The sequence below is a fragment of the Myotis daubentonii genome, chromosome 17 (genome assembly GCF_963259705.1).
Source record: "Myotis daubentonii chromosome 17, mMyoDau2.1, whole genome shotgun sequence".
Taxonomy (NCBI): Eukaryota; Metazoa; Chordata; class Mammalia; order Chiroptera; family Vespertilionidae; genus Myotis; species Myotis daubentonii.
Genome location: NC_081856.1, coordinates 13,816,494 through 13,843,114, shown reverse-complemented (window position 1 = coordinate 13,843,114; position 26,621 = coordinate 13,816,494). Strand labels below are relative to the sequence as shown.

The 26,621-nt window shown below is 40.2% G+C and overlaps 1 protein-coding gene across 1 annotated transcript in view; it reads left to right on the top strand.

Moving 5' to 3' along the window:
• The first annotated feature begins 399 nt into the window (after positions 1 to 399).
• Positions 400 to 26,621, top strand: part of PI15 (peptidase inhibitor 15) — a 31,650-nt gene continuing 5,428 nt past the window's right edge. Inside the window, exons 1-5 of the mRNA XM_059672841.1 lie at positions 400 to 626; positions 1,222 to 1,528; positions 22,382 to 22,500; positions 23,862 to 23,994; positions 24,344 to 24,459. Of these exons, the coding sequence (XP_059528824.1) occupies positions 1,256 to 1,528; positions 22,382 to 22,500; positions 23,862 to 23,994; positions 24,344 to 24,459 (641 nt within the window). The 5' untranslated portion in view covers positions 400 to 626; positions 1,222 to 1,255. The remainder of the gene's footprint in view (positions 627 to 1,221; positions 1,529 to 22,381; positions 22,501 to 23,861; positions 23,995 to 24,343; positions 24,460 to 26,621) is intronic.

The window sequence follows — 26,621 nt, the reverse complement described above, 5'->3', positions numbered from 1 at the left end:
TCTTTTCAGCTCCCATGTCATTTACTATCTTAAAAAATGTACTCCTTGTTACTCAGGCATCTGTGTTTTCAAGAACTCACATTCTTTTTTTTTCTTTCTTTCTTTCTTTCTTTCTTTCTTTCTTTCTTTCTTTCTTTCTTTCTTTCTTTCTTTCTTTCTTTCTTTCTTTCTTTCTTTCTTCTTTTTGTATGGGAACCAGGAACTAGAAACTATTAAATGGGGGAAATTAACCACTCACAGTAAAGGTAGAAGCCCCAAGAAAAAGGGGTTTGTATTATGGTTTGTACTTTGTAAGCTGTGGGTGTGACTCAATTTCCTCACCACCCACATAAAAAAGGTTGCCACCCAATCACTGTTTTTTTTTTCTTTCTTTTTCTATCCCAAACCCCTCCCCTTTGATTTTGGCTGGGAGAGACCCTAAGAAAGACTGCCCTTTCTGGACGTTGCCGACTGGGACATATAAAAGCTGTTAGCTGCTCCTGTAGCCAGCAGCATTCAAACCTTGCAGGCTTTTTCTCTCAGAGTTTGTAATAAGACACACTCCTCTTACAAGAGTTCATACTACAACTTAGCAAAGACTTTACATTTTTGGAAGAACAAAATATTCATTTTGGCATTGTGCAGAGGTAAGCTATTTAGCTCAACAAGTTTATTTTGCATGCATTGATTTTAAAGTAGCTCACACTTTTTAATTTTTTTTTAACTTTTAGAAATGAGTTTGGATGGTTATGGCTCGTTTGTATGTTTCTCTCACTTGGTGTCCATATGTGTCTGGGAGACATTATCAGCACGTTCTCTGCTGTTACCTGCGATGCATTTTTTCCCCCTCTTCACTCTCCAGATGAATTTTAATTTCTAAAGATTTCCCTCTGAAAATACATATGCAGTAATGCATTTTGTGGTGCAGGAATTTAGGACAAATGGCTCACATGCTCACATGCATTTTAGGGTTAGTAGTCAGACTGCTAATTTTTCTCTAGCCGTAGGAAATTCCTCTTAGGAGTCTGTCTCATTAACACCAAGCAAAATGCAAAGAGGCTACTCTAGGTGGTCTCCTAGGCTTGAATTCAACATGTGCTTGGATTTTTTATTTTTTTTATTTTTATTTTTTTGGAGAAAAACCAAAGCAAGCAATGCTCCCAAATAACAACTTGTACATCCACATTCTCGGGCCCATTTCCCCCCTTTCCTCGACCCTAATTCTACCTTTCTGATTTCAAGCAAAGGGAACTCCGTGCCTTCCCCCAGCCTCAAAATGCCAGCAACCTCTGCCGTGAGCGGCGCGCTCCTGTTCTCCCTTCTGTGTGAGGCAAGTGCTGTTGTCTTACTCAATTCCACTGACTCATCCTCGCCAACCAATAATTTCACTGATATTGAAGCCGCTCTGAAAGCTCAGCTCCATTCTGCGGACATCCCCAAAGCCAGGCGGAAGCGCTACATTTCGCAAAATGACATGATCGCCATCCTTGACTATCATAACCAGGTCCGGGGCAAAGTGTTCCCGCCGGCCGCCAACATGGAATACATGGTAAGAGGAACTTTTCTGTACCTCCTGGGTGAGAATGCTTTGTTCCAATCGTACATGAGAGGAACCTAAAGAGTGTGTGTATGAGATGCGGGGCGCTTTTTACCTGCTTACAAGAACCAGTCCTGTGTGCCTGGTAAGCTTAGGTGCTGTCCTATTACAGAAGGAAAGGGGGGGAGGGGTGTCTCATGAACTTTTGTGGGTTCCAGAACCATCCATGAATCAGGTCTCATATAAGAAACAAAGGTAAAGAGGGAGGTGTGTTGACTGGTCACAGTTGGAAGGTCCACTTTAAAAAAAAAATTCATGGGAAATTTTGGGGGCCTTTGTTTAGCTGATAGCCCCATGTCCCAGTTAAGACATTTATGGAAAATCATTTTTTTTCAAATTATAGGTTTCGCGGGCATGATTTATTGTCTGGGTAGGAGTCCTTTCCCTTTCTTGGACAGAGCATTTCTGATGCTCATGTACAGTGTGCTCAGGGAACACGCTGCTCTTGCCTCCGGGTGATTTACTGCTCTGCCCCGCAGAGAGCAGGGAGCCAGTGTGCACTGACTTGCGTGCTGTTCCAACTTGCTCTGAACACATTCTTTGCTCTCTCTTAAAATAGGCTCTCTGGGCTGAAATCATTTTACTTAGAATGTTTCAAATTGGGATGGTATTGAAAGGATAGATGTCTTTTTAATGTTTCTCTTTGGTTTTGAATTTATGCAAGGTTATGGTTTAAATTCCAGTACCTTCTAAGAGCACAGCTTGGAGCCTATTTAAGGCAATGGAGACCACCGATATGGTGTTTCTAAGATGGGTTTGTGGGGGTGGGTTGGGGGGGAGATACCACTAACAACTCTTCATAAGTGCTGACCTAAAATTTTGGGATTCCGATCAGTTTATAAATTCCATCTATTTTATTCAAGTCTGCTTTTTAAGTTTGACTAATTGCAGCTATCACTGTCAGGGGGAAATCAAAGGCTTGCCAAGCGTAGGAGAGTCATAGTTCATAGGAGTGCAGTTTAGACTCTATAAAAATGCATGTTCCTTGGATTTTTAAAGAAATAGGAAAAGGAGATGCAATCAGTCCTAGTGCATAAGGGGCAATATAGCCTCATGATTAAGACTATGAATTCTGGAATCTAAATGTGTGAGTTTAAGCCCCAGTCCTGGGATATAAGCTGAGTGAATTCACTACCTCATTCATTTCATCATCTCTAATATGAAGGTAAAGGTAGTATCTTCTATACAGGGTTGTTATGAGGAATGTATAAGTTGAGTGGTGGAGCAATTAGACCAAAGCCTACTGCAAAATAGATGTTCAATAAACATTAACTTTTATGGGTTTCCATGAACTTCTTGTGAAAGGTGCCCAGCGAAAACCTATTCAAGATCTAAAGTAGTAAGAGTTATGGACATTGAAGAGGTGTTTCTAGAAGGTGATGTATAGACATAGAAAGAAGAGAAACAAATATGTTTTCAAAATTACTCTCAATTATGGAGTAATCTGCATAAGGTTCTATTGAACTCAGAAAAGTGTAATATCCAGATTGTGGGTTTAGGGCGGGGATCACATAGCTACGCAGTCAGAGACTCCAGACAACTGAACAGGCTTTGGAGATAAGCTCATCTGGGTTGAAATCCTAACTCTGCTGCTTACTTTATTGTCTTGTATACATTACTTAAACTGCTGAGCCTCAATTTTCTTAACTGTAAAATGGGAATAATAATTTACATAAGAACCCGTCAGTACATGATGCAATTCACCATCTTTATGATATAAAGAGGAGCCATCATGAATAAAGGCATAGGTGGGGTACAACACAGTAGAAATAGGATGAAGAAAGCCACATTTTTCTAGTTATATCTTTCTCCACTGATCAAGAATTAATTCATTCCACATGTTATTTATTTAATTGCTTCTATGTGCCAAGGACTTGGTTGATTGTTTCCACAGATGACCTCATTTGATAGCTCACATTTTCCCTGTGAGGTTAAGACTATGGTCTTCCTTTTACCCTTGAAATCACAGAGGCCCAGAGAAGTTCATGAATAGGCCAAGGTGGTGTGGGTTGTTATCCATATGGAACCGGATCACTGGGATTAGAATTTAGGTCTGTGTAATTCCAAAGCCCAGGCTTGTACTGGGAGCATCTATGTACGTGTATTTAGATCTAGTAAGCATTTTACTGGAGGCAACCCCCGGAGATAATTGGGATATCTTTGTGTCCTTCTTTACATTGCCAACGGAAATCCTATAGCATTCATATTTTATTTGCCATTCCCCTCTTTTTTTTTATTTCAGATACAGGAGCTATTACATATAATTTACATTTTAAGAACCAGATTCGGTGCTGGTTAGATGAGAGATGCTCTATAAATCCTCCTTAACTCAGGAAAGTTGATGAAAAACAGTAGTTAGAACAGTTAAGTCCTATAAAGCAACATATGACTGTCTCAATTATCATGTAAAAACTGCATTTAACTCTAGCCAGTATGGCTCAGTTGGTTGAGTGTCATCCCATGCACCAAGAAGTCACTGGTTCAATTCCAGGTCAGAGCACATTCCTGGGTTGCAGGCTTGCTCCCCAGTAGGGAGCATGCAGGAAGCAGCCAGGAGGAAGGGATCAATGTTCTGACCTTGCATGCATATTTCTCTCTTCATCTCCCTTCCTCTCTCTCTCTCTCTCTCTCTCTCTAATAAATAAAAATGTATTAAAAATAAACACTGCATATAATTCATTTGCATAAGTATTTATTCATTTAATGCATAGGCCCTATTCTAAGCATTAGGGAAACATTCATGAATAAAACAGACACTCCTTAGCCATCTGGGGTGGGGAATCAGACAATAAACAAGATAAATATATAAAGTTCACAGAGCATCAGAAGATAATAGATTATGAAGAAACAGGAAGCTGATTGTGGTGAGGTTGTGAAATTTCATAAGGTGGTCAGAGAAGAGCTCAGTGAGAGTATCCTGGAGAGAGAGGAGGGAGGGAGCCACACTGATAGGTGAGAGATCATTCCCAGCAGAGGGAAGAGTAAGGAAGGACAAAGGCCCTGAGACAGGAAATTTATTAGTTCCATTAAAAAATATGCTTCATGTAGTGAAATTGTAGACCTCCCTGAGTAAACTGACCCATGGAAACAATTCAATGGACCCCTCAAGAAGACTCAGAGAAACTATTGAGGGAGGTACAATATAATAGGTAGCTAGTAGGTCAGGATGTAGTTGACTTTAATCTCTAAGCTCAGGTAAAACATGAAGATCTCAATTGAACAGTGATCTTTGTTTTAACTTGTTCAACGTTGATTTGGATTATGAGCAATTTGAAAATGAGTTCAGTTCCCAGCTCTACTCTGTATCTCAATAACTTGGGACACTTAGCTCACTATGGCCACCAGCCAAGTGTACAAATTGTCCCCATCAGTGAGTTATATCACTATGGGAGCCTCATAGAAGGCTGTCTTTAGCTCAGGGCTTTTCCTAATGGCACCAGATTGATTGGTAATCTCTCTCATCCCAACTTCTCTCTCAGAACCTTTTCCTATGCCATTTCTTCTCCTTCTAATGTTTCCTAATTAATGTCTGCCATTATCTATAATCCTACCCTTCAAGTTATAATCAGAATGCGTGTCCTTTGTTCATATTTCCTATGATCACAACCTCATTTGATTTCTCCTTTGAAGCACCATAACCTATATGTCTATTATACTGCTCTCATCAAAATGGAACTGGATTTACAGTTATTTGTATATTTCTGCAAACTTCTTCATTTTAAGCTTTCAGGGTGCTAAGTCTATGTTTAGTCATCTTTTTATCTCTATTTTTAAGTAGCTGTAATTTTGATATGACAGTCAGCACTCCTATCTATGGGTTCTCCAACTATGGATTCAACCAACAGCAGATCAAATATATTTGAAATAGCCTATTACATAGTTGCTGACATATGCTATATAGTCAGACCTATAATATGTAGACTTTTTTCTTGTAATTATCCCTTAGATATTATAGTAAAACAAGTATTAACATTGTATTAGGCATAATAAGCAATCTTGAAATGATTTAAAATATCTGGAGGATGTGCATATCTTATCTGCAAAGACTAGACCATCCTATATAATAAAAGGCTAATATACAAATCGACCAAACTGCAGAACTACCGGTCGCTATGATGCACACTGACCACCAGGCAGCAGACACTCAACACAGGAGCTGCCCCCTGGTGGTCAGTGGGCTCCCACAGGGGGCATGCCGCTCAGCCAGAAGCTGGACTCACAGCTGGAAGTGCAGCAGTGGTGGCAGCACTAAGGATGTCCAACTGACGGTTTAGGACATCCCCCCTCCCCAAGTGCACAAATTTTGTGCACCAGGCCTCTAGTTCAATATAAAGAGCATTCACGGATTTTGGTATCTGTGGGAGTCTTAGAACCAATCTCATACAGATACCAAGGGGCAACTGTAAAATTTATATTTTTACAGAAATTTTATCATCACTTATAATAATATTTTATCACATGCACTCAAAATAAGTTTTGCATAATTTCAAAAAAGTCATTATATAGATAGAGCTTAAGATATGCAAGTCAAACTTCTCTCCTCTTGGCTTCTGTTCTCCAATTAGTTTATTGACATATTTCCAGAGCTCCTTGGACACCAGCTGCTTTTCATTCTTCCTAAGGGCAGCTTAAACCATGACTCTAAACCACAAACCACACTAGTTTCTTAGAATAAGAATTATCCCCAAAAGAATGAAATTGCAAGACTCACACATGGAGTAAAATTTGTAGGATCTTCTTTGAATCCAAGTCAATTGAGTAAATTAACTTTAGAAAATTTGAAGTCCCTCCCTGAGAATATGAGATCCAAAGATAATATGAATCTCTGTCTTTAAAGTATAAAACAAAACAGTAGAAAAGAAAACAAAACAAACAGGAAAAAAACCACTAAGCATATAATTCAGTATAATACACTGCTGCATAAGATTGATGTAATAAAAGAGGTCCAGATAAATACCATGGAGAAGTCAAGGAAAGAAGTGATAATCTCTAGTTGACAAAATCAAAAAGCTCTTTGGAGGAGGGGCATTGAGACTCCTGATCAGGAAGGGGCAGGGTCGGCTGTTATGGTAGGTTAAAGCGAGGCATGAACAAGACTGCCAGAGGGGAAATCACAGTCCATCGACCAGATTTAGGGGGAGTTTGAAAGGAGGCTGAGGATCATTTAATACAAAGGAGTTCCAGAGACTGTGGGAGTTTAGAGCAGGGTCAGAAGTGCATGTTAGAAAGATGATCCTGGCAATTGATGGACTTTGGTCAGTAATGAAAGTGACAGGAGAGGTGACAACCACTGAGTCAGTGATGCCATTGCTTTAGGCACAGGTAGGAGGGAGCTGGGCACCTACATCTATACAGTGACAGGCAGTAACAACTAACTGAAGTGTAGTGTGTGAGATAGCAATCCTCACATCTAGGCAGTGGTCAGCAAACTGCGGCTCGCGAGCCACATGCAGCTTTGGCCCCTTGAGTGTGGCTCTTCCACAAAATACTGACTTCTGTGCACGGGCCACGAAGTTTCAATCGCACTGTACGTGCGCGCCCGCGTGTGGTATTTTGTGGAAGAGCCACACTCAAGGGGCCAAAGAGCTGCATGTGGCTCACGAGCCACAGTTTGCCAACCACTGTAGTAGAGAATGGTGGGAAGGCAGGTGAGGGGCAGTGTGAAGATAAGGATGCACTGAAAACTGAAAATAAAAGGTATAATGTAATTTCAAGAAGCTAACACAGCTATATTGATAATGTGGCCGATTTCATTTGTTTGGTGCCTGCAGATGTTATTGGCAAAGCTAAAGGAACACGGCCTCTTCTGCTTTTCTGAAAAAGCGAAAAATACTAGTTACCAAGTCACAGCAGGTAGTAACATAACAGAAAGCATGACTCAAGTGAATGAATGGAGAATAGATTAATTCACCCTCGGAAATAACCAATAAACTACTTGCCTGCAATGATTTCTGACTTGGGAATAATGAAAAATGCTGATTTCATTTATTTAGGTTTCACAAAGAAGAGAATGTAGATAATATAAATTACTTTTTTTCTTTATTCAATAGTTGAACACATGTGATGTCCTTATTATTCTGAAAAAATAAAACCATGTATTGTCCCAGATGGCGCATTTCCTCTCATTCGAGAAAGATAACTCAATTTCCTGCGATAAACATGAGAAATTTGATGTGTCTAACCTAAATCTTTTCGATGAATGCTTCTCTGGCGGCTCGAAGGCCTCCTGAGAGCCGCTGCCAGCCTGCGGTGAGCGGGGAGGTGGCTGCTGACAGGAGGCGCGGGTCCAGCACTCCGCATTCCTGCTCTAGAGGCAGAACCTTTCAAGTATCTTGGCTTCAGATGGAGACTGGGCACGTTTGGTAGGAATTTTCTTTCAAGGTGCACGTTGCTTAGTATCACTTGGTGTTGTATGCTCAGCTCTCCATGCGTGGAGCCAGCTGAGTGAGGGAAGCTTAAGAACATTTGGTTTGAGACCATTTGAAGACAGACCCCAAAGAAGCACAAATGTAAACACATGAACAGGATGCAATTCAGAAGGTCACCATTAGGTGGAAGACAGAAAAGCTGTGATCACACAGAGACCACATATAGGGTGACCATATTTCCCAAGAGTCAACAGTGCGTTTTTTTGGGGGGGGGTTTGTGCAAAGGACACTTGACCAAATACAACAGTGCAGGAAGAGAATTGTATTGTATTCCTGTTGAGTATTGGTAGACCATACCTGGTCTACAGAGAACACGCAGTGAATATTATGGAACAATTGAATGAAGTGCTTCCATTGGCATGAGTGTAAAGAGCACGTAGCTCTGGTGCTCGGTAGGCAAGAGCCATGCAGCATTCAATCACTCCTCCCGCAGTATCTAGCCAGGTGCCTGGCACTCTGCTGAGGGAGTGAGTGGGGAGCTGGGACACCTTTCCGTAGGAGCACTGTGCACAGACCAGTGAGTGGGAACACAGTGAGCTGAGTGCTAAGGGGTGCTTTGGGACCACAGGGGGTGTACCTAGACCAGACTTGGACTAGGATAGAGAGGCCGGGAAGGCTTCTAAAAGGCAATATTTCAAATATCAAATGTGAAAAATAAATAAAAGTTATAGAGGAGGGCATTAAGGAAAGAGAGAACCTGTTGTAGGTGTGAGAGCATGTTCCAAGAAGGCGCTTGGTGTGTTGCAGGCAAGGATAGAAATTGAAAGGGCGGGGTTGGGGGGGGTGTGCTTGGAGGGAGTATATTAAGGAAAAAGTGATGTTTAATGAGGCTGGGAAGGCAAACAGGAAGTTGTTGAGTTTTATTCTAAGATCAAAGTTAGATCATTCATTGAAGGTTTGAAGCAGGGAAGTTATATCATTCATTCACATCATGGCTCCAGCGTGAGGAAGGGGTTGGAGGGAGGCAGAAGTAAAGGCAGGGAGCACAATCCAGAGGCCATTATTTACTTTGTCAGTCTGGGTGAGCGATAATTGAAGCCTCATAAAGTTTAAGGCCACAGGATCGTGACCAAGTACATGTAGAGACCAAGTCAATAGGGGTAAGTGATTGTGTGAGAAAGCAGGCAAGGAGCTGCCTTCAGTTTTGAGCAGAACAACCGGGTTTTTCTGAGTTGAAGACCAGAAAGTGAAGAGTGGGGGTCAGGTTATCTATAAGGGCTGCAGGTGTACCATCCAGGTACACCCTATGGAGGCTGAAAGAAGTAGCTAGTGGGTGTGGGAGGGAACATTTTTCAAATCCGGCAATTTTCAGCTGTTGCAAGAATTGTTAAAACCTGCAGCACCTAACTATTTAGTCAGGGGCACTGATTTCTTTTCTGTTACATTGTCAAATTAAAAAAAAAAATGAAAACAGCCAACACAATAAAGCTGTCCAGTGTGAATGAATCAAAATTATATCCCCTTTATTTTTTTTTTCAGATTGGCAAAAAATTGGTGTGCTGCAGAATAGTAGTAATTAGCTTATGTGTGCCCTGAGATGAAAAGGGTTGAAAATCGCTGCTCCACTACAAAGAAGGTTGGGTGGGCATATGCTTTGCTCATCAAAATGGACCACTTTGCATAAGGGGTCGGGGAGTATCATGGAGACAGCATGGATGGATGTTTTTATGTCTGGGAATCAACTCAAGAATGTTTGCAAGAAAGCTTCATGCTTTTGTGTTTTTTAAAGAATAAGTCCTGAGACTTACATCAACACGAATTCAAATCTGTTTCAGGGGCCTAATAGCACCAGACCCATCGAGTCCTTCTGACACATTCAGAATAAGGTCTTTCTGGAAACTATCCAAAGCACTTCAGAAAACTAGCAGCTGACTAGTGTGGCGTCTGAGTGTAGTACATCTGAAAACCTTTTAATAGCCAGTCAGTGGCTATTCAACAGCTGGGCAGAACTTGAGATGTTAAATTGTGAGAATTTCTTAAGAATGGTGGGGAGGAGCAATGAGAAGAAAGACTAACAGCTCAAACTGGTCACGAAAGAATGCTTGGTACAAAATCTATCCTAGAGTGAGGTTTGGAGGGATGGGGCTCCATTGTTTCCAGGCTATGCTCCCTATTGTGTCTAAAATCAAGTATCAAGCATTTTTTTTTTTTTGGACACAAAGAGGAAAGAATGCCTAACAAGTTGTATTTTCAAACTAAACTTTTCATGACTTTTAAAATTTCACACCACATACTCCAAACGGAAACAGTCCAGCAATGTTACTTAAGGACACATGTTTTTTCCTCCTAAAATGTGCATCAAATTCACATTTCATAATTTCATTAAATATGAACCTTCTACCCCATCTGGGTGTCTGCATTCCAGGGAGATCTAGCTGCCAGCAGGCTGTAGGTAGGCGGAAAGGCATTCCACTTCTTCAGTGCAATGGCCAGAGAGGGGGTTTGCACGTGTATCACGGGAGAGTTTAACAACCAAGGAATCCGTTTTTTAGATTGCTGTGACGCTGAGTTCGGGGAAAAGAACTAACCACGCGTGAAAATGTCTTCCTGTCTCACAACTCCGGAATTATATGATAGCCAATGGGCATTGTATTTCCCCAGAGAGCAGGGCATTGCTAGAATCCATCATGAAACGGTCTTCAAATTTAGAGACACAACATATGTGAAAGACAGGTTTAAGTTGGGGAATTCATAAGTTTTAACACTTCTAAAATCCCCCTAAGTTTTATCTCCCACTGTCTGATGTTATTTTTCCCCGGAAGCAAGTTCCTTGTTATCTAGGCATAATTCTGCTTCTGATTATTTAGTTGCTTTAGGGTTTGCTTGGCTTACCTTTATCTGGTTACACGCTTAGCTGAGATAAAAGCTTGATGGCTCTCAAACTTTAGGCTGACAGATAATGTGATCAAAGGGCACCTCACTGCTTCCCATTTTGGGCGGCTTTCTCATTCACTACCATCCAGGGCCTGGACCCCACTACTATAGCATCCACCATTACATACACCCTTGCGCTGCTCGAGCTGGGCTCCATGCTCTCAGTCACTAGCTCACCCAGCCTTCACCACAGTCAGACAGGAAACCTGAACCTGGAGAGCAGGTCAAAAGGTTAAGAACACAGTTCTGCCTGACCCCAAAGTCCATGCTTGGAAAGTCAGCAATACACACTCCCCTGCATGTGTTCATCTCCTGCTCTAGGACATTTCCCTACATGCATTTCATCTGAGGACAACACTGAATATTAGAAAGTATTTCTTCCCGTGGCATTGAACCTTGCTGCCTGCATTCTTCCTTGGACACCATGTGGGAAAATTCTGCATTAGAATAGTGCTTCAGGTCTTTGGAGGCTGTGAGCATCTATGTCTTTGACCCCTGACCCCAGTCACCCAGCTCTTTCTTAGCCTCCAGCCCTTTTGTGTTCAATACCTGCTGTCTACACCACTTCTGGCCTCCAGAGTGTTGCCTATCAGGGGAGATTGCACAAAGAGGTTTGCTTTCTGAAAATCCTGGGAAAGGTAAGAGTTGTGTCGTTAAGGAGATGGAGATTCAAGGTACTCCCTCGCCCCTTACTCCTGGGAAGCAGTGTGGCTCTGGTCAAAGACGGGCTTTCACCTGGTTGGTATCCCTGGTTGGGTTCTAACCTGTGTGTGTTATTCTGACAGCGAGGTGCCTGGAATGGAGGTGACCTGACCAGCGCAGAGTGGTGATGACACAATGGTCCCCATTTGTTCTGCTTCTGCAGATGCACCCTCAAGGGAGGTTGGCAGATGTGGTGGCCAAAGTCTCCCGCAACTTCACTAACTAAGTCATGTGTAGGTCAAATGAGTGTTTTAAGTACAAGTGTGAGGTTATAATGCAAAGAGATTGCCTTACTTTACATTTTTAAAGCCTTTCTTTCCAGTTTTTAGACTTTTCAGGAAGTGATGCACACTGTTCTCCCATATGTTACTTTTGATACCTCAGTTAGTAAATCCATTTAGAGTTCCCATGTTGTCTAAACAGGCACTATGAACACCATCTGTCATCTCAGTATTCGTACCCATGTAGCTGCAGACTACATGTCCCCTCCCCTGGAATGATTGTTCTCAGAATGTGTGATATCAGCTTATTTGTACAGCAGCATTCAGGACTGTTTTCTACCCCTCCTACCCATAAGTCTTTCATGTGTACACACAGCAGACATCCTCACAGAGCATCTCGCTGTCACCAGGTACATGAATCAATAACAGACCAGGGCTGAAAGGAAGGGTACTAATATGAGGGCTCATAAAGTGAAAATTAACAGACATTAACTACCAGAAATGCCCCTTCTTCCAAGCCCCTCATGGGGTGTGTGAGTGCAGCGGGGAAAGAGGGATGAGTAGGGGTGAGATATGAGAGAGGAGGCCCAAAGTTCTTCATGATCAGAATGACAGCCCCCCCACCAAGTAGGGCTTTAGATAACTTGTTGCCCACAAGAGCAGAACCACTTTGCAATACACAATCAAGATCCCCAACTCTGGTCCAGGGGTGGGTGAGGCATCTCTTCTCAAAGCTTCCCCTGGTGATCCTGGAGTAAGTTCCCAGGTGAGAACTCCAATACATGCTTTAAGAATTATCTCAGGTCATGGTTCAGGACACAAAACTGAGCTGAGAAAAGTATTTTGTGGCTCAAATATCCACTTATTTAACGAGAGACTATACACTGAAACAAGGATGAGGCTAACCCAAAAGAATTATTCCAGTGCTACTTGCTATATCATCACAAAATGTCACTGAATGCTCACTCAACACCTGTTTCCAAAACATAGCATGTCTGGGGGAGCTACAGATGTGTGTGACATGGGATAAGGCTTACATGGGAATGTACTTGATTGACTAAGGACACTTCAAAGGAAACAAACTTAGTAGCACATGGTTTTCTCAGAGCTTCTTCATAGATTGCATTGTATCTGTTATACAGGGATGGGCAGAAGTAGGTTTACAGTTGTGAGTACATGAAACAGTTTATTTTTGTATGTTTATTTATTAAAATTGTATTATTTATTTGTATTACAACTGTAAGCCCACTTTTCCCCATCCCCACCCCCATATACATATATTGAATTGTATAATACTAAATTTATGTAATTTATTGTCATTTGCAATTATTTGCTTATTTGTTTGGTAGTGCTTTTGTTGCCTGTCTCCTCCCTAAGCTGCAAGGCAGAGTCCCTGTTAGTCTTGCTGACAGTTGAATTCATAGTACCCAGTGCCTCCCAATAAATATTCATTTACTGGCTGTCTAGATGAATCAGTTACCTAGAATCCTATTGGTTAATATGGAAACTTGCATTCTTGCACTTTCCATTGTTGAGGACAAAGCAGCCCTCCCCATGTGGTAAGTCTATTGCAAGGAGGTTGGAGGCAAATGCAGGTACAGGGGTGCTATGTCCTGCCACCATCCATGGATGTGAAGTGGGAAGAGGACTCATTGGTGTAGGTGGCATGGTGCCAATGACACCCTACATTAGAGTTTATAACCTGCAGGCCCATCAACCACTCTAGTAGGTATGTTTAATTTGCTCTGTATAGTATTGAATTGTACATAATTTTATATTTTTAAAAGTTAACTGCCCACATGTAAAAGTTGATATATTTCACATGTATATCAGGATTTCTAGATTATCCTGAAAATGGTAATGTCTAGAGAGACTGAGTCCACTTCCTACTTGTTAGCAATTGCTTAGAGAGGGGAGGAGTAGCCTCTTTGGGTGCAGCAAATTCACTTATTTCTGAGTCTCTCTCTCTCTCTCTCTCTCTCTCTCTCTCTCTCTCTCTCTCTCTCCATATAACTGTCCAGAGGTCAAGCAGCAGGTGCACTTTGTAATCTTATACCCAATACTACATTTAGTCATCTTCATGAGTAGACCATCCCCACAATGCAATCTTTTAGTTTAATTATATTTAAAGAGTTTGGACATTTTCAGCACTTGGCTGAAGTACAGTTTCACAGCCATGCATAGATTTAAAGCACTCAAAATTTTTCCATTTTTTCCTAATCACCAATCTTATTTAAGTACTTTTACCTCAAATCCTAAATTTATTGTTTCACTTTTATCCATGCCCTCGTTTATTTATACATATGGATCACTCCCTCAGTTAAAAGTCCCTTTCAGTAATCCCGATAAGAAATGATGGTGGCTTTGACCAGGTGAGGCAATAGTGGTGGCACTCAGTACTTATCTTTTGTATCTACAGTAGTTTGAAGGCAGGATCAACAAGATTTGCCAGTGGAGCAGATAAAGATTATGAAACCAAGAAAGCACAGAGATGACTACTAGATTTTTAGCCTGAGCAATACAAGAGCAGTTGTAGTATGGAAACAGCCATAGATATATGTGAACAGGCAAGGGGACAGATTGGTGACCCCGGAACTAGAAGACGGGCTATGCCATTTGCTGACAGGAGGAAGACTGTAGGTTATGGGTGGGAAGTGGGGCAGGGTTGTGAGTATTTGGAGCTCAACTCTGGACAAGTTAGGTTGAAGCTTAAAGTACCTAGGTTTGGAATTCAAGTGAGAGGTTTAGAGATATAATTTGGAGAGATAATATCAATAGCATGTAAATGGCATGTCAATCCATAAGACTGAAGGAGATTATGTAGGCAGTGAATACAGATAAAGCAGGAGAGAGAGAGAGAGAGAGAGAGAGAGAGAGAGAGAGAGAGAGAGAGAGAGAGACTCTCTGCCCTGGGACCCCCTCCAGCACATAGAGGTTGGAGGGATGAGGAGTAACCATCAAACATGGAAAATCCGCAACCAGAGCTCAACAAGGCAAGTACGGGGTGGTGAGGCCAAGGACAAAGGAATGGGGGTGTGTCCAGGAGGAGCAAGTGGCTATCAGCCGTGGGCAAACTACGGCCCGCGGGCCGAATCCGGCCCATTTGAAATGAATAAAACTAAAAAAAAAAAAAAGACCGTACCCTTTTATGTAATGATGTTTACTTTGAATTTATATTAGTTCGCACAAACACTCCATCCATGCTTTTGTTCCGGCCCTCCCGTCCAGTTTAAGAACCCATTGTGGCCCTCGAGTCAAAAAGTTTGCCCACCCCTGGCTAGATCATGCCAAGAGCTGCTGATAGACCAAGGAAGTTGGTGACCAGGCCATTGAGGAGAGCAGTTGGGTAGAGTGGTGGTGGAGTGGGGAATCTCTATGCGGGGCTCAAAAAAGAAGAAAAGAAGAAAAACTGGAAATTCTCAATTAAGACAACTCTCAAGGAATTTTATTGTTATAAGAAGGAGAAGAATACTGCAATAATTGGAAGACGAAAAGGGATGAGGAAAAAGGGCTTTATTGGTTTGTTTTTAAGAAATGTATGCTGTTAGCAATGATCCTTCCAAAAAAGTGCACTTTACATCATCTCTTTACAGAAATTTACCCCACCTACCTGCAAGGTGGCATTCATCTTACCGGAGGGAAGTCTTCATTATCTTCTTTTAAACATTTACCAAATGCTTAGGACCCCACTTAGATATTTTATGATATAATTTGGTTCCATCTTTTATAGGTATTGTTGTGGCTTCAGAAAATTTTTTAATCAAGTTCCTTTAACTCTCTACTTCTCTTATAAAGTAGAATCAGTTTAAAATCATTTAATTAATCTAATGAACACCAGAAATTTCCCTTCCTCTTTCTCTGTCCCACCGCACTTCCCCCGACCCCAGCCTTCCTCCCCAATACTCATCTCTGCCCTCCTGTCCGGTTAACCCTGGGCCTCAGCTCTGAGTTTTCTTTACTGGCATTCCACATGCATTTCTACCTACTGGGAATAAACCCACCAATTTCAAAACAGAACTGCAGTCATGCCCATGATTTAAAGCTGTTAAAGTGTATTGAAAGCATTTTTCTGCCCTCAGGGGAAATAATTTTGTCATCACTTAATTTCTTTTTAATGGCTCTTTCCCACTTCTGTATGTCAATACTCCTTCCCCAATCTGATCAATGCAGGAAAAGATCAAACAGTCCTAGCTAAATTATTTTTTAAAAACTCCAAAACGTGTCTATCTAAATTGACTTTGCTTGTTATCTTATTATACAAGGAATGACCACATAAATTTCCAGGAAAATAATGTTGACAGCATATGCCATACTGTTTCCAATACCATTACTATCATAACCAGTTTAGAAATATGACTCCAAAGACTCAAAGTATGATTTTTTAAATTTAACATTTGTTGTCTTTGAAGATGGATTCCAACTGTGTATTACATTTGTCAAGAGGTATCTTTTGTTTTGTCAAATAATATTCCTGGTTCTGCCTTAACTTAGTTTACATTTCCTAATCTCTGATTGTATCCATAAATATAGCAAGTTTTGGCAATCATATTTCCTTAACATTTGTTACTAACAAATTTAAAAAATTAAATTTGCAACTTAAAATCACAAATATAGATAATTACTGGTTGATATATATATTGAAATTACAAGGCTAACCTGTTCCTTTAATAAGCCACATTCTCTTAACCATTAAAAGTCTTAATAATATCAAATATGCACAGGTTCTTCATCCAGATATATCTACACCTTTAAATAACTTCAATTTGATTCTTTCAAATACTTCTACATTTAATTCTTATGTTTGGAATTAAAAGATGTTACCCACTTAAAAAAACAGTCTGTCGCCTCAAATAATGTCAGGGAGATATTCCCAAGTAATTTTAGGTTGCCATCCAGCTAGACTCAATTTCTTGTCGTCCAGAGATATTGACTGGGGCTTAAGAAGAGAGATTCAGATGGCACCGTGCTCCCTGAATCTGGCTGCCATTCTGTTGTGGATACCGAGCTTACAGAAACGGCCGAGAAAACAACCTCACCCCTGGCCAGAGCGTATCGTTCTCTAGTTCTTCTGTCCACTTGAGAATGTCAACAGCCTTCTCCCGCGATGGAAAATCCTTTCCCTCGGTTTTGTATGTCTTTGGCTCAAGCTCTAAAGACCTCTGAACTTGAATCTGCATTCTTGTCACATCCCTCCTCTCTCTTGGAGCCGCAAGCCTTTTAGATATTTACATGACATCAGCTTGAATCCGGGATATTTCTCATGGCTCAGTCCAACTATGTGGTTGCCACAGACAAGGTGCTGACTTTATGAGCAGACTAGCTCATGGTGAACATTTGAGCCCAAAGCTAAATCAGTTTATGAGCTGAGCAACTCAATGGTTCTTAACAACAGAGAATGGGAGAAAGCCACTTGGGTCAACAGGGCACACCTACAAGTATGCGCATGCTCCGACATCGCCTTAAGCTGTATTTGTGTTGTGATTTACCTGATTTAATCATAGCAGCCTCTAGTGGGCCCAGTCAATACCTTTTTGTATCCATACATATTCTTAATTTTTGCCTCATTTTTAGGAGGCAAGATCAGATTTGAAATGCCACAACTAACTTACCTTTGAAAGTATCTTATCTATTTATAGGGAATACAGCATTTTAAATCTGGTTGAATTAAAGCTAAGTATCAGGTTGTTGTTTTTTCAAAAAGCTAGGTAGGTATTCAGTTTTGTTGTTTTTTTTTTCACCAACAGAGAATAATATATTGTATGTTTACTAGGAATTTCACAGAACGTTAAGTGAGTCACCTGGGTGCCCTTTGTTCTGTTGCTGTATTTGTAGGGGATAATATTAAAGACATTTCAAATAAATGCCACAGGTACTCAGAGAGATTCAGCAGATGCCCATCAAGCAAACGGAAAGGTATACAGGGTGTCCCAAAAAAATGTATACACACTTTGACTGCTGATGGCTCAATTTTAAAAATGAAATGTACTTTAATAAGCACTGGCTTAATAATTATTCAAAGTGCATGTACACACTTTAGGGGGACACCCTGAATACCAACTTAAATGCTTAGCAATTTTCATCTTCATTCCCTGAATTTTTTGTTGTTGCTGTTGATTCTCACCTGAGGATATTTTTCTATTGATTTTTAGATAGAGTGGAAGGGAGCGGGAGAGACACAGAGAGAGAAACATCGATGTGAGAGAGACACATCTATTCGTTGCCTCCAGCAGGACCCGGTGGGGGCCAAGAATCAAGCTTCAACCAAGGTACGAGGTATGTGGCCTTGACCAGAATTGAACCCGGGCCCTTCAGTCCATGGGCTGACCCTCTACCCACTGAGCCAAACTGGCCAGGGCCCTGAACTTCTGTAAGTTGTTAAAATTCTTTCACATGGTTATACTGGCAACAATCATTGTAGTTCAGAGCTTCTGATTAAGAAAGAACAGATAATTATTGGGCCATTAAGAAAGAATAGATAATATTGGGCCACTCCCTACAGGCCCCAGTTTTTTTGTTGAAATTTCCTATTGTTATTAAATAAAGTATCATTGCTTGCTATTTTCCAACCTCAAAGACCTCTCATCAAATTAATACAATCAAATACCACAAAGATCAGGGGATACGTAATTTACCCACTTTCTCATGGGAGTGGTAACCAATGAAGAAAGACAGAGGCAGTGAAGGCAGGTCTCAATTTTACCAATAGACGTGCTTGATGTAACCCTCACATTTCAGTGCTCCCTACTCCAGCTGGATACGCCTCTCTCTACAGGATGGGTGTGAGTCCTGCTCGGGGGACAGAGAGGCAAGAAAGAGTGCAGGACCTTCTGACTTTGTAGTGGGCATCAAAGGGAGAGTTGATCATCTCTTGCATAGGGAGGGAAAGTGACCCACTGTCTGTGTGGGACCTGGCCAGTGCCCACCAAGCTTCCAGCACCTTCCTTCAGGGACATGGAGACAGGCAGAAACCCCTGCCATCAGTTCCCTAAAAGTAAATACCAGGGAGGGAGGAAGGGAGGGAGAGACAGACAGACAGACAGACAGACAGTCCTTATTCCTCCTCTCCCACAACTATTTTCTCCAAAATTGTAATGGTGACTTTTGTACATAGAAACCCCTAAAAAAAGTAGGCATCAATCAGTAATAACATTTTCTCTTCCCATCAAAATCCCCTATCACAGTTAAAAAGAATTCTCACGTAAGATACTGTTCAGGCATAAACTTATGGTTTATCTTTTTGACATATACAATATTTTCTTTTTAAATATGTGAATGAGTGTAAAGATAGGATTATATATGCTAAATTATTTTTCAAATCCTCAACTGCCTTAAATGTTTTCAGTAATTTTGAAAAGGAGTTTTACTCTCTCTGGGGAATGGAAAGGGCTAACACTGAGTAAATCATAGACCCATAGAACACATATAAATCACAGATCTTCCTGGCTCTAAGCTGGGCTATTCAAGTATATTAAGTCATGAGCAGTTGAAGATGAAAGGTACCTTAAAGATGACTTCATTCAGTCTTATTTCACAGGTGAATTAAGCGGGAGACAGAAAGAATAATGAACATGCCCTCAGATGATGTTAGCAGCAGAATCAGGGTTAGAACACAGTAGTCTTTACTCCTAGCTCAATGCTATTTGTGCCATGCTATGCTGATATTCAGGACAAGACTCTAAGTGTTTTTAGCAGTTATTGATTGGCGTGCACACTGTATATTTGGATGCATTTTTTTCTCAAGTGACTACAATTAGTTAAGAACCCTCCAGGGGACAAACTGGGTTGATGCTATTCCATCTGGAAGTCCTTTGTGAATTAATTGTGTTGTTTTGTATTTTGATGAACTATAACCCATATTTTATTCACAAACATCAGAAGAATAGATAATAGATGAGTTCACCAAACAAATGCTTTTAAAAGTTCATTTCAGTCCTATGATTCCATAATTTTCATTATAAATTTATTATATGTTGTTGGTATACTTTGCCCGATTTTTACAAACAAAACAAAGGAGAAGTTTGAAATAGTGATTCATATAATTTCTGTCAAATAGTGATTTTACTGAGCTAAGAAATTAACTATAAAATAGTAGTACAAAATCTTTTTCATAATTGTAAAAGAGCATATATCAATTTAGAGAAAAAAATACACAGACACTAGCTCATAAAATATTATAGAATGAGCATTATTCTCATTTTTGATACTGTATTTAACATTATTTATTAAAGTGATATTATGTAATATTTTGCCAAATTTAATTTAACACACAAAATGGGAAAATTATATTCTGGATAACTAAAAGTGTGTCTTGCTACAGCTCCTTGTACATGGGCAAAGGAGAAGTAGCATTTTCACCTCAGAATTATTCCAGATCCTTCTAAATAATTCTGATTTTATACAAATTTTCTAAGTCTGTTTATTTTTTTATTACCTTAAAAATATTTTTATTTCAGAAAGGAAGGGAGAGGGAGGGAGAGAGAGAGAGAAACATCAATGATGAGAGAGAATCATGGATTGGCTGCCTTCTGCACATCCCACACTGGGGATTGAGCCCACAACCCATGTATATGCCATGGCCTGGTTCATAGGTCAATGCTCAACCACTGAGCCACGCCGGTTGGGCTTGTGAGCTTATTTTAGTGCAATTCTAGATCAGTGTGTGTGTGACGGCCTTGTTTTTCTCATTTAAAACAACTTCCGAGTAACTAGCAAATCTCTTTTGAGGGCAGCTGCCATGGTCTCTACAGCGGAAGTGTCTCTCTTTTTTTAAAAAAAATATATTTTTATTGATTTCAGAGAGGAAGGGAGAGGGAGAGAGAGATAGAAACATCAATGATGAGAGAGAATCACTGATCGGCCGCCTCCTGCATGCCCCCCACTGGGGATCGAGCCCACAACCTGGGCATATGCCCCGATCGATCGGGAAGTGAACCGGTGACCTCTCGGTTCCTGGGTCGACGCTCAACCGCTGAGCTACACCCGGCTGGGCAAAAGCGTCTCTTGAAGAGTTCATCTATTTAATTTTTTTCCTGTTTTGTTTCAAAGTCACTAAATTACTTTCCTTTTAGTTAAATATATTATTATATTAAATAAATCTATGTATCCCATTATCCTTGAGGAAAACTATGGCTTCATAGTGTTATGATCAAGCAGTCCCATGAGTTTGCTTGGTAACACATAGTAAACTAATGGCTATTAACCCTAATGGAGGGGAGTCTTGCTTAGCTCCACACAATCTGGTGGAAGAGAAAGTCACCAAAAGGATGATAAGATAAGAAAGTCTATGAAAAGCAGGAAAACAATGATTAGCAGAAGGACATCTCCACAGGCCTCATCCATGGAGCTTCATTTGCATTTGAGTAACATAAGACTATCACTTCCTTTTTCATACACAATCTTACCTTCCAAAATATACTACTATCTACTGTCTAATCACAATCTGAACCAATTTCTTCAGACAGAATAGTATATCAATATTTAAATAATTTATAAAATAATGTCATGGTATTGAACTTGTTAGTTCAAAATCATTTTTATAAGAGATAAATACTTCACTAAATTATATTTTCACCAGGGAGAAATTTTGAAAGCATTTTTTCTATATTTATGTACAAGAATTATAAATATTCTATACTTTGTGTTTTGTACCTTGTAACTTGCTAGAAAATAGATCATCATGCTAGTGTTGCTTTATTACTGGAAGGTCCACATACGCTCAGAGCTTGATTTCCCCATACAGCTTTGGAAATGAGAATGTCAATCCATATAGTAACTAATACAAATGTATACTAAAGCTAAGGCTCATTTAAATTTTATCCCACAAATATTTTAATGATGGAAAAGTCATTATACACCCATAACACCCTTGCCAGTGTAAACCACGTTCTTTTCAAGAACAATTACTATTTTTCATCATTTATTTAATTGAATCATAATGCACTATATTTTTATATCAGCCCCATGTAGCATAGTCAAGTTACTTTTTATCATAGTTTGTTTCCAGTTCATGCCAACTAAAATGTAATTCTCATGTCATCATTACCAAAGATTTAAATGATAGAACATGTGGAAACTCCATGGGATTTATTGCATGCTAATATAGTTTGACCTTTGAAAGTTTCAGTATAATATTAGATGTTATTAATCTTGATAAACTGATTTGAATAACTTTGACCATATTAGTTTTTAAGGTATTTGAATAGCATGGTTCCTTGTTGCTGTGAAGATGGCTTCTAGGGAAATCAACTGACTTTGGTGGATTCAAATTTCAGTGGTCAGTATGAGGTGTCCCCAGTTTACACCTAGATACAGTATTTTTGTTAACCAACCCTTTACTAAAACTGACGTCTAGACTTTAGATCTAGGGACACTAGAAAAAACAATGTTTTGGTGGTATGATCATATTACATTATAGAACTTCAAATATCAATGGCCTGGATTTGCTTTGCTTTAGTCAAAACAGCCTCAGGAACCAGCATTGAAAGAACTTTGGGGAACAGCAGCACCTTTTCTGCCCTCTTCCTTTTTGTTTCTTACCAGCAAAACCTGGCAAAGCTAAAGGCTTTTTTTCCCCTTCACAGGTTTGGGATGAAAATCTTGCAAAATCTGCTGAGGCCTGGGCCGCCACCTGCATTTGGGAACATGGACCTTCTTACTTACTGAGATTTTTGGGCCAAAATCTCTCTGTGCGAACTGGAAGGTAGGAAGTGGCTTTCCTGGAACCCTTTATGTCTACACAGCGTCATTGCTCAGAGACTCCAACGGGGGAGTGACACCAATTTCAAGTCGTATCAGCAACTGTTGATTGAGTGCTTGCTATGTGCCAGGCACAAGTGCTGGACCCCTGGCTGTTTTAGATATCTTCAAGGAGCATTAATTGGTTCAAAGGACCTAATACGACCAGTTTCCCATTTCACCCTTGAAGCACCCTCCCTTAGCCTGCATTCTGCACTTACATCCCAGAAGCTGTGAAAGGATCAGCATGTGCTTATACCAGTGGTCAGCACACTCGTTAGTCTACAGAGCCAAATATCGACAGTACAATGATTGAAATTTCTTTTGAGAACCAAATTTTTTAAACTTAAACTATATCGGTAGGTACATTGTTATTAACTTAATTAGGGTACTCCTAAGCTGACCTTTGCTAAAAATGTTCTCAATCTGAGGGGTTGACCTCAGCGAATGTACCCCCACTTCTTCTAACGCCATTTCTTCAAAATAGACTCACCCAGGCCGAAAACCAACTTCTGCACATGGGCCACGAAGTTTCAATCACACTGTATGTGCGCGCCTGCATGTGGTATTTTGTGGAAGAGCCAAAGAGCCGCATGTGGCTCACGAGCCATGGTTTGCTGACCACTGTGCTATACCCTGTATCTTGTCTCTTCTACCTCAAGAAAATCCCGACAACGGCAGAAGCCATTCTTGTGTGTCTGCAACTTTTTCCTGATTGCATATATCTCTGTTATAAAAATTATACATACACACACACACACACACACGTACATACACACCTATCTGCAAGTATATGCAACTATGGAAAAGCTGTTCCCAGTGATGGGATAATTTTCCTGCCACTGTGCAATGTCATCATACAACCTTCCAAAGGCCCAGTCTCTTGCATGTGGGGGGGAAAAAATCAGGTGTCCTATTATTAAAATTAAAGTGATATAAATTTAAGAAAAAACCCCACACTGAGTTCTAGTATAATGATTACTTCTAATATGTCAACTCTTAATTGTGCATAAGATTCTGATGGAAGAAATTTTTGACATAGATAAAACAAGATAAAATGATAAGTCCCGAAATATCTACGTGTCTGTTTTTGAAACAGTCAGATGTAAACTTATGCAAATATAGGATCACTTGATCCAACTCTGGGCTTTTTTATGTTGGTCCTACTTGAAGGAATAGAGGATTCTACAGGGTGGTGATGGTAATTGTAAGGGGTGGGCATGTTCTTGATTCATTGTGAATAATCTGCATAGTGAACAATTAACTTACAATTTAACGTGAGCCCGCCATGTGTTCTAAGTTCTCATTGTTTATCTTGATATCTAGATATCGCTCTATTCTCCAGTTGGTCAAGCCATGGTACGATGAAGTGAAAGACTATGCTTTTCCGTATCCCCAGGACTGCAACCCCAGATGTCCAATGAGATGTTTTGGCCCCATGTGTACACATTATACACAGGTTATTTCAACTGTCTTGTTACTTTGGGGGTCATACTTTTAAAAAATGGTCTTAACTATTTTTTAAAATTTACCTTTATTGTTTAAAGTATTACAGACGAACCCTTTCCCCCTCCACTGATCCCTCCTCCCCACTCTTGCTCCCTCCCCAGCCCTGCACGGCATGACTGTCTGTGTCTGTGGGTTATGCATATATGCATATTCATTTTTTGATTAATCTCTTCCCCACCCCTCCTTCCATCTGAGAATCCTCACTGTGTTGCATGCTTCCATGTCTCGGGATCTATTCTGGTGAACATGCGTGTTCTTAGCTTTGACCTCAGTAATGGTATATTGGTTTGTTTTTGCAGATGGTTTGGGCCACCTCCAATCGGATCGGATGTGCGATTCATACTTGCCAAAACATGAACGTGTGGGGAACTGTGTGGCGCCGTGCAGTGTACCTGGTGTGCAACTATGCCCCCAAGTAAGTCCCAGGTGGCCTGCTGCTTCCTCGGACCTTTCATGATTATTCAATATCTTCAGTCTGTTGGGTATTTTTTTTCTTTTTTTTAATGTGCCTCTTGTTACCTTAATGAGGTGACTTTTTCTTTTTATTCATTTCAGAGAGGAAGGGAGAGGGAGCGAGGGATAGAAACATCAATGATGAGAGAATCATGGATCAGCTGCCTCCTGCACGCTGCCTACTGGGGATGGAGCCCGCAACCTGGGCATGTGCCCTTGACCAGAATCAAACCTGGCACCCTTCAGTCCTCAGGCCGATGCTCTATCCACTGAGCCAAACCAGCTAGGGCAGTCTGTTGGGTATTTTAATATGAGTGGGACTTAAATACAAGGGCCTCTGATCTTGAATCCTTCATTATTCTCATAAACCTGACAAAATGAGCTGAAAGGCTTCTTTGCACAAGGAGAAGGATTCTGGGCCAAAACTGGTGGCAAAACAATCTGAGTATGGAGATTCACTAAATTCTCCTCACAGTCTTTCCTTTGTCATGGCGATTGTAAAATAAACTCTGTACTCCCAGGCTTTTGACAGCTATATGAAAAGGCATCAGAACATAATCTTCTAGGGAATTTATCAACACCATGATATTCCCACCTCCCAGTGCCAAAATGTCAACTTACTTTTTTCCCTAGGAAAGCAAAACAAGACTTTCTTCCTTCTTTGTTTTAAGAGTAAAATTGAAAACTATAGTTTATTCATTCCATAGATGGCTAGGGAGGCATTCAATATCAGAAGGGGAGATTTACGAGCTATGACTTCTTTTTCAGTTGAGGCTTTGCCATGATTGAAATTTCAGTATTAAAAAGTATTCAGTAATTTCATCCTATGGCACATATGAAAATATTGTGAAACTGATTACAGCTTCTAAAATATGACATATTTATGAACTTTTTTTGCAATAAATAAGCACGTGTTAACATTCGGGAAAATGCCTTCTTGATAACAATAACTCTTCAGCTGATAAAAGATTGCAGTTTATTCATGAGTCTGTTCCCATTTGGAGTAAATACCAAAATGTGCAAAGGATTTATGACATTCTTGGTGTTTTCCAAAGTAAGTCCCAAAGATTTTCTCTAGCATTGCCAGTATGGGGAGGGAATGAGAAAATGTTTCACAGACAGCTGCATTACTCATGTGTGTGGTAGTATGCCAGTGTTGTTGCAGAGTTAGAGAAATAGCAATTTCCCCGATGGACCCCTCTTCACAATTACTAGAGAATAAGATTTGGAAAGTAGAATGTGTCTGCTTTATGAAAAGTATGGAACTGTGCATTTGACCGATATTTTCAGTCTCACTCCTTATATTTTCCTGTTAAGCTTTTACCTTTCTTTCTGACACAAAGAAGCCAAGTGTCTTCCCCAGATGATGAAAGACATTTTTATTTTATTCATTTAACTTCTCTGTTTTGGGCCAATGACTAGAATTTCTCATACTATCGATGAAAGATTTGATTGTTTTATGGGTCCAGGAGATTAAGATATTTGTTGTAATAAAAGACCATTATTTTGAAACCTAGGCAATGAAGAAAGTGTTCAAATCCTGGCTGATATGTGAATATGATTCTTCTAATGCCAGTGTGAAGTTACCTCAAGCCTAATCGTTTTTCAGGGTAAAAAGTAAGAAGGGATGGGGGAGACAGAGACAGGGAGGGACCTGACTTTAGTTACATGCGCTAGGACAAAACAATAAAAGAATAAATAATAGTTTTATTAGTTGGCAGATTTACTATTGAACACAATTAGTTATTCTCTATTTGAGAAAAAATCTGTGATTTATGTAAAAGTACATAACGTAACATATAATTATTACAGATAATAAAATTGTACTTCTAAATTAATGTTACCAAAATATGTGCTATATAACTTCAAGAAGTATATATAGTAAAAAGAAAAATATCAAATTAAAATAGCATAATCTTGATAAAGATGTAGCTTGGGTAGAGATACCTAGAGAAATACAATTTTGAATATAGAACGGGGGAACTTAGGACCCAGGTGAGGGAGCTGCACTCACCAGCGAATGGGGGCCCTGGATGTTTCTGAGCCAGCTTATGGCATCAGAATTCCACCTGAGGAAGCTTCTCTGGACAGAGTGTAGAAAAAGCTAGATTTGGCAGGCAGTCT